At 53.0% G+C, this 13,489-nt stretch overlaps 1 protein-coding gene across 1 annotated transcript in view; it reads left to right on the plus strand.

The window, feature by feature from the left end:
- The window catches only part of TAF4 (TATA-box binding protein associated factor 4), a 90,810-nt gene that overhangs the window by 36,941 nt on the left and 40,380 nt on the right, over positions 1–13,489 (plus strand). Inside the window, exons 2-3 of the mRNA XM_008021752.3 lie at positions 11,605–11,765; positions 13,221–13,340. Coding sequence (XP_008019943.3) covers positions 11,605–11,765; positions 13,221–13,340 — 281 coding nt within the window. The remainder of the gene's footprint in view (positions 1–11,604; positions 11,766–13,220; positions 13,341–13,489) is intronic.

Below are 13,489 nucleotides of genomic sequence, written 5' to 3' on the forward strand. Positions count from 1 at the left end.
TTGAATTGACTCACAGTTCCACATGGCTGGGGACAATCATGGCAGAAGGTGAAGGGGAAGCAAGCACCTTCTTCACATGACGGCAGGAGGGCAGAGGAAACTGCCATTTATGAAGCCACCAGATGTCGTGAGAACTCACTCGCTATCATGAGAACTGCCTGGGGGAAGCCGCCCCCATGATCTAGTCACTTCCCTCCCTCCACACGTGGGGATTACAGTCGGAAATGAGGTTTGGTGGGGACACAGCCAAGCCATATCACATGGTGTGTGCTCTCTCTTTTCTGGCTTCAACTGGGTGTGATTATTCGAGAGTCATTCGTGTTGTGTGTATCAGTAGTTCATCCCTTTTTATTTGAGTGCTTTTCCATGATAGATACACCAGAAATTGTTTATGCTTTCATCCTTTGGTGTACTTTGGAGTTGCTTCCAATTTATGGCTATCAAAAATAAAATTGCTTGGAATGACCCATGTGCAAGCCTTTTTAAGGCCACACAGTTGCTTTTTGTTTGCTTAAACACCTCAGGTGGAATGGCGGGTCCTACATGAGGAGTATGTTTAACTTTCTAAAAAACTGTAGGCTGTTCTCAGAGAGGCTCCCACCGGCGGTGTACAGGAGCTCCAGTTGCTCCACGTCCTGGAGAGCACCTGCTCTTTTTAGTTTTAGCTATTTTAGTGAGTGTGTAGTGGTGTCGCTTTAGAGATTTAATTTGCGTCTCCCTGATGACTAATGATGTTGGGCTCTTTCCATGTGCTCATTTGCATCCGTCTGCCACCTTTGGTGAAGGGTCTATTCAGTTGCCCACTTTCCTTTTTTTGAGACGGAGTCTCGTGGTGTTGCCTGGGCTGGAGTGCAGTGGCGCCATCTTGGCTCACTACAATCTCTGCCTCCCGGGGTCACGTGATTCTTGTGTCTCAGCCTCCGAAGTAGCTGGGACTACAGGTGCACACCACCATGCTTTGCTAATTTTTTGTATTTTTAGTAGAGATGGGGTTTTGCCATGTTGGCCAAGCGGGTCTTGAACTCCTGACCTCAAGTGATCTGCCCGCCTCAGCCTCCCAAAGTGCTGGGATTACAGGCATGAGCTACTGCGCCCAGCTTGGGTTATTTTCTTACTGAGTTTTGAGGATTCTGCATATATTCTGGATCCAAGCTCTTTATTAGATAGATGCTTTCTAAAGATTCTGTCCGTTCTGTGGCTTGTCTTCTCATTCTCTAGCAGTGTCTGCTGAAAAGCCGAAGTTTAACATTTTGATGAAGTCTAGTTTATCCCTTTGTTCTTTTATGTGTTGCGTTTCTGATATTATATCTAAAATTCCTTTGCCTAACTCTGGGTTACAGAAATGTTCTCCTGTTTTCTTCTGGAAGTTTTAGGTTTTACGTTTAGGTGTGGATCCATTTTCAGTTGATGTTGGTACACACTATGGGGTGTGGGTCCAGGGTTTCGCCTGTGCCTGTCCAGTTGTTCCAGCATGTGAGAAGCCCGTCCTCACCACCGAATTGCCTTTGTCCGTCTGTGTGTGGGCCTGTTTGTGGACTCTGCATGGCTGTGTCGATCTGTTTAACTTTGCACCAACACTGTGCTGTCCTGGTTACTGGAGCTTTTTTTAGACAGGGATCTCACTGTCACCCAGGTTGGAGTGCAGTGGGGTGATCTCGGCTCACTACAGTCTATGAGTCCCGGGCTCAAGCAGTCCTCCCACCTCAGCCTCCTGAGTAGCTGGGACCACAGGCATGCCCACACTGTCTAATTTTTGTATTTTTAGTAGAGATGGGACTTCACCATGTTTCCCAGGCTGGTCTCGAACTCCTGTCCTCAGGCAATCCGCCTACCTTGGCCTCCCAGAGTGCTGGGATTACAGGCGTGAGCCCGGCCCTGAGATTACTGGAGCTTTCTTTTCTTTTCTTTTTTTGAGATGGAGTCTTGCTCTGTCGCCCAGGCTGGAGTGCAGTGGTGTGGTCTCGGCTCACTGCAACCTATGCCTCCCGGCTTCAAGTGATTCTCCTGCCTCAGCCTCGCAAGTAGCTGGGATTACAGGTATGAGCCACCACGCCCAGCTAATTTTTGTATTTTTAGTAGAGACAGGGTTTCAACACGTTGGCCAGGCTGGTCTCGAACCCCTGAGCCCAAGCAGTCTCCCCGCCTCGGCCTCCTGAAGTGCTGAGCTTTCTAATGCATCTTGAGATCGGCTCGTGTCAGCCTTCTGACTTTTTCTTGTTTGTTTGGTTTGAGAGGGAGTCTCATTCTGTCACCCAGGCTGGAGTGCAGTGGTGTGCTCTCGGCTCACTGCAACCTTCGCCTCCCTGGTTCAAGCGATTCTCGTGCCTCAGCCTCCACTACAGGGGTGCACCACCACACCCAACTAATTTTTTGTATTTTTAGTAGAGACAAGGTTTCACCATGTTGGCCAGGCTGGTCTCGAACTCCTGGGTTCAAATGATCCGCCCGCCTCGGCCTCCTAAAGTGCTGGGATTACAGGCATGAGCCCCTACAGCCAGCCTGACTGTTCTTTTTTTTACAGTTGTGTTGGTTACTCTAAGATCTTTGCATTTCTGTATGAATTTTGGAATCACCCTGTCAGTTTCTACACAGGAGGCTGCTGGGACTTTGGAATTCATTGCTTCTGCAGATCAGTTTGGGAAGAGTTGACATCTTAACCATCTTGAGTTTCCTGACCCATGAACACAGTGCACGTCCCTTCACTTGCTCACGTTTTTGTTTTAATCAGCGTTTTGTAGTTTTAGGGGAGGATGAATCAAAGTCCATGATTTTACAGTGGTATCTACGGTGTGCGGGGGTAGGGGAGTGCTGCAAGTGCTGGACCAGGAGCTGTGTCAGAAGCTTCATCTTTAGCAAAATATTCGGGGTGCAGTGGTGTTAGCGCCTGCACTGGGCTGCATATGTTCCCCTTTGCTGCTTTGCTCCAGCCCTTACGCCTGCCAGGCCCCGTGAGGTGGGAGAGAACACTTGACTTTAGCCAGAACAGGTTAGAAGGAAGATGCGCTGTGCACCTGTCCCAGCACAGCACCCGCTTAGAGAGAAAACAGCTTCTGTAGGAAGAGCGCGCTGGATTCTGGAGGGGCCCTTTCCACATCTGGGGAAATGTGGAAATGTGGAAAACTGGGGAAATGTGCCCACCGCTGGTCCACATCTGGGCCGTCACCGGGTGTGTCCTGCCCACCGCTGGTCCACATCTGGGCCGTCACCGCGTGTGTCCTGTCCACCGCTGGTCCACATCTGGGCCGTCACCGCGTGTGTCCTGTCCACCGCTGGTCCACATCTGGGCCGTCACCGCGTGTGTCCTGTCCACCGCTGGTCCACATCTGGGCCGTCACCGCGTGTGTCCTGTCCACCGCTGGTCCACATCTGGGCCGTCACCGGGTGTGTCCTGTCCACCGCTGGTCCACATCTGGGCCGTCACCGGGTGTGTCCTGTCCACCGCTGGTCCACATCTGGGCCGTCACCGCGTGTGTCCTGTCCACCGCTGGTCCACATCTGGGCCGTCACCGCGTGTGTCCTGTCCACCGCTGGTCCCAGCTGGCAGCATGGAGAGGGTTCGAATGTCCTAGTTACGGAGGGAAGTGGGGCTGCAAACCCTCAGGTGTCAGACCACCCCTTTCCACTGTGGGGAAACACCACTTTTGCTCATCTCTTTGGCCCTTTTGGTAGCTTATTCCTTGAGGACCATGCTCCACTCTGCTGGGGACGAGACTGCCTGCTGGTGGCTCTGTTTGTGTTTTCTGGTCCTTCCAGAGGGGCTGCCTTTATTCTGCAGCCAGCCGCAACCCGTCCCACTTCTCCATGCTTGGGTGTGGAGTGAGGGCCAGGGCAGCCAACTGACAGCACAACTGTCCTCTGCGTTTTCTCGGACAGAAGTCATTGCAGGCCCGCCCACCTCCTGACTGCACAAGTCTCCACTGCGCAGACACTTTCGTGAGACCGTTACAAATACAGCTGGGAAGGGGAGGAAGGGATTTTCTTAGATTTGTGTCCCCAGGGGTCCATCCTGGGGTGTTCTTGCCCCTGCAAGACCTTGGCGCGCTGGGAGGGCCCGCTCCGCCTCTGATGCTGGCAGCCGCTGGCAGCCACTGGCCACTGTGTACCTGAGTTTCCGAGCATCCTCCCGGGGTATGGACCTGCCCTGCCCCCCAAGAATTCACTCACTCCCAGAGCAGCCACTGCACACAGTGCCTCCCTGTCGCCGTCTGAGGTGCTGGCTGGCCGGTTTTTTTTTTTTTAATTTAAAAATGTTAAACTTTAAGCGAGGCTCCGTTTAAAAAAAAAAAAGTATAAAACTTTAATCATATGCTTGTTTTGAAGAGCAGAGCTTTCAGTGACAAACAGACTCTGTTGGCCTACCCACCCCCTTTTAACTGCCTCTCAGAGGGGACTGCTTTGAATACGTGTATCCACATGGCTCTGCCTGTACAGCCACCTCCTGAGGTTGCTGAGTGTCAGCTAGCGACCATCCGGCCAACCAGCCGCGGTCCGCAGAGCCCCGGCCCAGCCCACGCAGCCCTGGCCAACTCTGCGTTCGGCGCGCACAGCCCTTGGCTGCGAACACGCTGTTTGAGTTGAGCCAAGTGCTGTGCTGCTTCTGCTTCCTGTGCAGGCAGCTGTGTCTCAGCAGCTAGAAGTGCTGCGGGCTCCCAGGTGCTTTTACTGCCCTACAGCCAGCCCCAGTGCCTTGGCCCTCCGGACCCTGCGCCTGGCCATGCCTGGTCCTCCCTTCCGCTTCATCCTTGAGAGTCCCCTTGTTTCTTTGGGTTCAGTCCCATGTTTCCTGGATCCTGTCTTTTGCTTTCTTCACTTATTCCCTTGTTTAAGTGGCTTCTCCCTTCTTACAGAGTATACCTTTTTTGAGACTTAGTTTGTCTGAAATGCTTTTTTTTGCTTCTGAGCCTTGATGGGTGGTTTGGCCTGGCATTGAGTTCCAGGTGGAAGGTAATTTCCCGTGGGGTTTCTAAGGTGCTGGCCATCTCTTCCCGTTTCTGTGGAGCTCTCAGGGCTGCCAAGCTCTGCTTCCCTGTACTGTGGCTGGGATCTGTGTTTTTCCCCTGGAAACACGGGGAAAGTCTTTCCTTCCCAGTGGTCTGGCTTCTGCGGTGAGGCTGGTGTGCGCCTCCTTCCTCATGTTCACGCTGGCTCCAGCAACTGCTCTCCTTTCTATCCTCCTCCTAGAATTTCTGTTGATTACCTGTTGGGTTTTCTGGAATGCTTCTTCACATTTTCTCATCTGTTCTTCCAAGTTTCCACTCTCTTTTTCTGTACTGTATTCAGGGGGAATGCCTCGGTGCTGTTGTCTGGTCATCCCAGGAATTTTTAATTTGACTGTTGTATTGGATAATCCTTGTGATTTTGTAGAGGGTTTCTTGCCTATTTTGATCAGTTCACTGTTTTGGTGTCTGGGTTGATTCTGGGCCTTCCTCGGGCAGCTGGTGGACTCTGGCTGTTTGCCCATCTGGTGGAGGGGCTGGTATTGAGCTGCGACAGTGACGGTGAGATGGGACAGACATCCTAACAAACCAGACACCCAGAAAGGCTGGGGAAGTTGGATACGTGTTCTTTTAAATGAAGAATTTAGCGTTCTAGAAAATAAGGAAAACCAGCAGGGCTCAGACGTGGAGCTGGACGGCAGCTCAGGGTGGGACCTTGTGTCCCTGTGGGCTGGCAGGGGCACCTGCCTCGGTGCCCCGATACTTGTGCCAGAGAACCCCATAGCCTCAGGAGGAGAGCTGGCGCTGAGAGCCCCTCAGGCCCAGGAAGAGCCCCCCACTGGCAGAGGGGACAGCGGTCCCTGCAGCCTGTCCTGTGCGTCAGGAGGGAGGAAATGCCTCTCTGAGAATCCACGGGGGCCTGTCCTCCCGGGCTGGGGTTGGGGCCATGCTCCCAAGTGACTTGGGTACCAGGACGGTCACAGCCCTGGGTTTGGCAGAGGTGAACATGGATCCCTGTGGAGTGATGTGTCCTGACCTGGCTACACAGGAGAGCCACAGACAGAGCCATGCCAGCGTGGGCAGTGCAGGGCCAAGAGGTAGCCCGGGCTGGGCCTCAGGAGGCCAGGGCAGAGTCCTCCACAGCCCTAGGCCCGGGGCCGGGGTTTGTGCTGAGAGTGCCGGGAGGCCTGCGGTACCCGGCGAGGGCATTTTCCCCACAGGTTGAGGGTTCCCAGGATGCAGGTGCCTGTGTGGTTTTCACACAGCTTCACGTGCTCTACATTTTGGCTTCAAATACAGTAAAAGTGTTACCTACGAAAGGAATCAGGAAAACTGTCGTGTGGGTAAGAACCCTGGTGTTTCTCCTTAGTGAGGGTGGGATTCACTCACACTGGGAATAGGTGGGTGGGAATCGGTGATGGCATGCTGAGCTGGGGACATGGGTCCCTGGAAGACTCCGGGGGAGGCACTGGTCACCGCAGGCCGCTGGCCGGGCTCTGGAGGGGCGCACACTGCTCCTTCCCCAGGGAGGCGTCCGGCGGCCGCTGCTGGCTCTGCATTGCCCTGAAAGCAGTGTGGCCTTGAACTGCTGGGAGAGTGGAGAGAGTTTCACACTGTTTCAGTTTCAGAACCTACATTTTCACCATAATGAAAAATAGAAAATAGCTTAAATCTTCACCAAAAGGAAATTGTAAACACATTTTGGATGAAATTGTATGTAGCCACGGACAGTTATGCTTCTGAAGAATGTTTACTGCCATGGGAAGTGCACCCGGGGAGCGGGCAGGGAACAGGGAAACGGGCAGAGTACTGGGGCGGGTGGCCCCCGTGGTCCTTACGGCTTCCAAGTGCACAGGCTCACAGGTGTGCACGCTGGGTGGTACCTGAGCTGTGCCAGGCAGGGGAGGGGCTTCAGGAGGTTTCCATTATTCTTGTACTTATCTGCACTTCTTAAATTTTCTGTGAAGAACACCTCTTTCTGTGGTAAGGAAGATACTAGGACAATTAGAAAAGGAAGTCCCAGTGTGGTTCTGTTAGCTGGACCCGGACACATTATGGTGGTTGTATGTGCACATTGGCTGGTGTGGTTCTTTAGCTGGACCCGGACACATTATGGTGGTTGTATGTGCACATTGGCTGGTGTGGTTCTTTAGCTGGACCCGGACACATTGTGGTGGTTGTATGTGCACATTGGCTGGTGTGGTTCTTTAGCTGGACCCGGACACATTGTGGTGGTTTTATGTGCACATTGGCTGGTGTGGTTCTTTAGCTGGACCCGGACACATTGTGGTGGTTGCATGTGCACATTGGCTGGTGTCGTTCTTTAGCTGGACCCGGACACATTGTGTTGGTTGTATGTGCACATTGGCTGGTGTGGTTCTGTTAGCTGGACCCGGACACATTATGGTGGTTGTATGTGCACATTGGCTGGTGTGGTTCTGTTAGCTGGACCCGGACACATTATGGTGGTTGTATGTGCACATTGGCTGGTGTGGGGTTTTGGTTATGCCATGAAGGAGTCTCCAGGAAGGTGGGATGGGGCAGAGAGAGGGGCTGCGAGCTGAGGAGGTTGCCAGGGAGGTGGCAGTGGCCGCGGTGGCCCAGTCAGGAGGCAGGGTCCCAGGCCCCGGCTTCCTGACCTTAACTGTTAATGACCTTCAGGGCTGTGCCCCATCCCGTCACCACCTGGAGTTGCCCGTCTTGGTTGAACGAGGACGCTGAGGGTCTTTGGGACGGATATCGTGTTTCTTGTTGCAGGTTTGACCTCTTCCTCCCTGACTCGAGGGCTGGGTATGTGGAGCCGGTTGTGCCTCTGCATCCGAGAGCCCTGCTGCCTGTCATCCTTGGCTCCTCGCTGCACTCCTCACAAAGACCTGGGTGGGGACACGGCCAGTGTCCCACGCGGCTCTCTCTGGGGCGCTCTCAGACAGAACCGTCTGCCCTGGCCTCGGGGTCCCATCTGTGGGGTGGGGCGGGGGCCACACCTGCCACATTTACCCTGCTGCAGGTGCAGAGAAAGGAGCAGAGGCACAGGGGCGGCTGCCTTTCGTAGGCCAGGTGCCGCCCATAACCACGGTGGATGACTGTTAAAGTAGTTATGTCTTGAGACGGAGTTGCACTTCTTTGCTTTGGTGTGAATAGATGCTGCTGGATTATTTGTCCGTAAACAGAAGCTCATAGGACCCAGAACTGTGAGAACATCTCGGAAACATGGCTTGGATGCAGCTGTTGGTGTTCTGACTGTCCTCAGACCGTCACACAGTGTCTGACTTTGCTTTTTGGCACAGTCAGGCTGTGATACAATAACCAGGGAGGCGGACAAGAAAGTCCCCAGTGACAGCGCCTCCTTTGTGCTGTTTGTTGGAAGCAAACCTCAGTTCGGCTTGGGAGATGTGGCCACTCATGCTTGGTTCACAGGTATTTTCAGTGCTTCAAGAGGCTACATTATACCTGCCTGAAGTCACACGGTCACTTCTTGTGGGATGTTTGATTCCTTCTCCAACTTTTTTCCTAACCACAAGGGACACTGGCCCCGACTATAGGGCACATTTCACAGTGACCCATGTCTGTTTTCATACACTTTTGTGATGTCCAGAATGCCACTTTTATTTTGTTAGAATTTTAACAACATTGCTAATTTTGTTAATACTTTTTTTTTTTTTTTTAATGTATTCCTGTAAATATCTCTGGATCCTTTTTTTTTTTTTTTTTTTTTTTTTTTTGAGGTGGACTCTGGCTCTGTCGTCCAGACTGGAGTGCAGTGGCGCGATCTCAGCTCACTGCAAGCTCCGCCTCCCGGGTTCACACCATTCTCCTGCCTCAGCCTCACAAGTCGAGTAGCTGGGACTACAGGTGCCTGCCACCACGCCCGACTAATTTTTTGTGTTTTTAATAGAGATGGGGTTTCACCATGTTAGCCAAGATGGTCTTGATCTCCTGACCTCGTGATCCACCTGCCTTGACCTCCCAAAGTGCTGGGATTATAGGCGTGAGCCATCGCGCCTGGCCTTGGATACAATTTTTTAAAGCACAAAGCTCCTGATAATTAAAAGTCTCTTCACTCACTATGAGATCGGCAGGTTTGACGCTGGGTGTGGAGGCAGTGGGACACTGAAGCCTCCTTTGTCCTGTTACCATCCCTGTGTGTGCACTTAAGTCTGCATCCATTATCGGCTTCTCAGAATTCCTTAAAAACATTTTTTTGTTTTTAGGAAATGGGGTCTCACTCTGTGGTCCAGGCTGGAGTGCAATGATGCGATCATAGCCCACTGCAGCCTCCAACTCCGGAACTCAGATGATCCTCCCACCCTAGCCTCCCAGATAGCTGGAACTAAGGTGTGCCACCATGCCTGGCTAATTTAAAAAATATATATTTTTTGTAGAGATGGGGTCCCACTATATTGCCCAGTCTGGTCTCAAACTGGCCTCAAGCGATCCCTCCACCTTGGCCTCCTAAAGTGCTGGATTTCAGGCGTGAGCCACTACACTCATCCTGGCTTCTCAGAACTCTTGAGGAGGAGGAGCAAGTGTCTCCAAATGCAGTGAATGAAGTGTGGGGTTTGAGGATATTGTATTAGGGTTCTCTAACGGGACGGAACTAATAGGAGAGATGAATATGTGAAGGGGAGTTTATTAGGAGAATTGACTCTCAGGATCACAAGATGAAGTCCCACAATAGGCTGTGAGCACGCTGAGGAGCCAGGAAGCCAGTCCGAGTCCCCAAATGTCAAAAGTAGGGAAGCCGACAGTGCAGCCTTCAGTCTGTGGCCACAGGCCGGAGAACCCCTGGCAAACCACTGGTGTAAGGCCAAGAGTCTAAAAGCCGAAGAACTTGGAGTCTGATGTTCCAGGGCAGGAGGCATCAGCTTGGGAGAAAGATGGAGGTGGGAAGACTTAGCCAGTCCAGTCCTTCCACCTTCCTCTGCCTGCTTTTGTTCCAGCCACGCTGGGAGCTGATTCAGTGGTACCCAGCCACATTGACAGTGGGTCTGTCTCTCCCAGTCCGCTGACTCAAATGTTAACCTTCTTTGGCAGCACCCTCACAGACACACCCAGGAGCAACACTTTGCATCCTTCAATCAAGTTGACACTCCATAATAACCATCACAGACATGGGGTGTTTACCAGGTGTCTTGTTTTGGGGTCCCCAGGCCCCATGTGTGCTTGGGTGAGAGTGGAACTCTCCCTCGTGACTTGCAGCAGCTCTGGCGGCCACATGGCTGATGAGTGTCCGCCTCGCTTGAAGGCTGTTCTGGGCACTGTGGGCACAGACTCAAGAGATGGAGCCGTGGAGGCCTTTCCTGTTACTTCGTTCGTGAGCTCCAGGCTTGGAGATTCCAGCAGGTTATTTGCTGCAGCTGGGTGTTTGGTTTTTGTTTGATTTCTCGATGGTTTATTTTGAAAGGGATGTTTTGGAGGGAAGTTTTCTTAATGGGCATAAATGTGGCTTTTTGGATCAAGAATTTTAGATGTTAGCCCAGGAGAGGCTTTACCGTTATTCTTGATACCACGCTGAGTTTTGAAAGAGCTGGAGCCCAGCAGCTTCCCAGACTCTCCTGAAACCTCTGAGAGTGCCCCAGCATCATAGCACAGGAGGAGGAAGCCCCACGCTTATTTGTCAGGACCAACAGGAGGTTTTCAGGCCTTACTTTGTCTTTTTTGAGGTTATTGTTTTCCATTCTCCATGAAGGGGAGGAAGGAGAGGCTGGGAAACACAGTGGCCGCCCCCTGTGCCCTGCAGCTTGGCCAGCTGTGATGGGTGGTGGGGACGGCCGGTGGCGGTGCCTCATTGCATGTGTGTTTAGTTTCTCAGCTCTGTGGTGCTGGGCTGTCTGCCGAGTCTTCACGCGGGAACGAGTGCAGTGTTTATAGCCCTGTTCCCGCGGCTGCATCCCCACCTCTGTCATGGGAAGTTAACATTTAAAAGTTGGACCGTTGTGTTACTGTTTCTAATGGAATTTGTGATCTAACTGGTTGCTGTTTTTTGAAGCTAAAATTAATGCCAAACCTAAATGGTAGGATTTGCTTTCCCATGATTTAGCTCAAGAACCATGAAGGGCAAATAGTTCTCCTTTCCTAAGGGTTGTGTCGCATCTCTGTGCCTGTGTTGTGGGTGTCAGGGCAGCGTGGGGGCAGCACTGTTCCGCCTCCCGAGAGGAGGGTTCTGGTGAGGAGCCTCGTGGCCCACCCTCCTTCTGTTGGGTCTGGGCGTCACAGGACAGCAGGTTGGGAGAATCTGGAGTGTGGGCCGTAGACATGGTTGTGACCTCTAGGCCCAGCCCAGCCGACTTGGCCGTGGCACAGGCAGGAGGTGGGAGCAAGGAGACTGGCATGTCTGTGGGGTGTGTGGGCCGGTTGGGGGCATGGGGGCACGTGACGTGGCCAGTGGAAGCCATTGCTACATTGCCTTGCTGTCCGGCTCATTTATAAAAGGGAGGCTCAGGTGCCATTTTTTTTTTTCACGGCCTTTTAGCAACCTTTACAGTTTTCTCGTCTTGTATACCATTGTGATTCACAAGTGTGTTTCGAGTTCGGGGGATTCGTGTGTTTAAGACTTGATTTCCTTTGTTTCCTTCTCATAGCTGTCAGCTTTCCCTGGGTCGGGCCAGGGTCTCCTCAGGACTCTGGGGTGGGTGCATTCCTGACGCCAGGTCTCCTTTGTCTGCAGGAATGGTCCTCGTCCGAAGTGAGAATGGGCAGTTGTTAATGATTCCTCAGCAGGCCTTGGCCCAGATGCAGGCGCAGGCCCATGCCCAGCCTCAGACCACCATGGCGCCCCGCCCTGCCACCCCCACAAGTGCCCCTCCCGTCCAGATCTCCACCGTACAGGTGAGTGCACGTGTGCCCTGGAGTGTGAACTCCTTCCCTGCCCAGCCCCTCTACCCACGCATGCTGGGGAAGCCTGCAAGGGCCAGGCATAGCCGTGGGAGTGAAGACTGGGAAGTGTGTGCGGTGTCCGGTCCCATCCAGGATGGGCCAGGATGGCACTGCTCTCCTCTCCTCCTCTTGGTGGCAGGGCCTTGCCCAGCTCAGAGGCACCAGCTCCTGCAGCCCACCGAAGGGCTGGCCGAGTGGGGTCAAAGTGAGCAGTCCAGGATTGGCTGTCCTGGCCCCTTCCCTTCTCTCCCTATGGCTTCACCTTCCTGTGCCTGTCCCCTCATCTGCAAAGTAAAGATCGTGCTAGGACTCCACTGGCAGGACCCCACCAGCGCTGCATGGAGACTCTTAAGGCACCAAGAGTCCTGGAGCCTCTGTGTGCGAGTGGGGTTGGCTGCTGCTGTTAGGGGGCGCATGAGGGCCACACACACACAAAACCTCGTCAGCCTTCAGGGCCGAAGCTCCTGTCTCCCGAGTTGTGGTAGGGAGCATGGATTCTGACTTGGAGGGCAGAGTGCCCGGGACTCGCCTTTCCCGGCGTGTGTCTGTGTCTGGCCCCATGACTGTCACCTGCACGTGCCCGCACGCTGCGTGTTCCTGCTCCGTCTCCTGCCGTGTTTCCCTGGCACTGTGACCCTGCTGCTCTGAACGACCTGGCAGGTTTGTGAAGACTGGAATGACTTGATCAGCGTTCTCTGCCTGCCACGTGACCTGCGTACCCTCTGGAGTTGTACCTCTGTCCCATAGACGGGGACGTGGACGGACGTGCTGGAGGCTGCCAGAGACCACCTAGATCTGAAGTAGCACAGAACAGTGTCCTCAAGTCTGCAGCATCTGTCTGCTGAGTGGGATGCTGTGGAAGACACTCGTGGCTTCACTTGCACTGTGGGCATCGCGTTGCAGTCTGCCATCTGCTCTTTCCATGTCAGTCTCTCTCTGACAAACTTCATGGGCTCAGGACTTGTAGTGTCCCTCTGTCCCAAGCAACCACCTTCCTTCCCCTCTCTGGCACTGACTGGCCATCTAGCCTAGGGGCGGCCACATCCCTTCCCCTCTGCGGCACCGACTGGCCGTCTGCCTTTGCACCCTTGTTGGTGATTGTTAATGAGGTCACGAGCCAGCAGCACGAGGACTCATTTCCAGACACTGCATTCTTCAGAGACGAGTTTTTGTAGAGACGCTAAGAAGCCTAGTGATATGTTTATTGTGATATAGGAAAATGTTTGTCATACACTTGTTCTTTGGTAAGAAAACTTTAGAATTACTGTGGCTTCATTGCAGATCATGGAGAAGCCTGGGGCCCACTCGAATATACTAGTTATATTTGGAAGGAATAATTTCTACGTACCTGTGGGTGGGAATTCCTTTTACTTGCGCTTGTTTTAGGTGACTCTGCTTATTTTTCAGGCACCTGGAACACCTATCATTGCACGGCAGGTGACCCCAACTACCATAATTAAGCAAGTGTCTCAGGCCCAGACAACGGTGCAGCCCAGTGCAACCCTGCAGCGCTCGCCCGGCGTCCAGGTGAGAGGGCGGGCGGCGGATCTGCTGAGGCTGCAGGGGCCACGAAGCCTGATTTCTTTGATGCAGAGATCAGGCCTTAGGAGTTTTTTTTTTTTTTTTTTTTTTTTTTTTTTTTTTTAAACTGGATACTAAGTCAAATTTGGGGAGGA

Source organism: Chlorocebus sabaeus, chromosome 2, assembly GCF_047675955.1.
Source record: "Chlorocebus sabaeus isolate Y175 chromosome 2, mChlSab1.0.hap1, whole genome shotgun sequence".
Taxonomy (NCBI): Eukaryota; Metazoa; Chordata; class Mammalia; order Primates; family Cercopithecidae; genus Chlorocebus; species Chlorocebus sabaeus.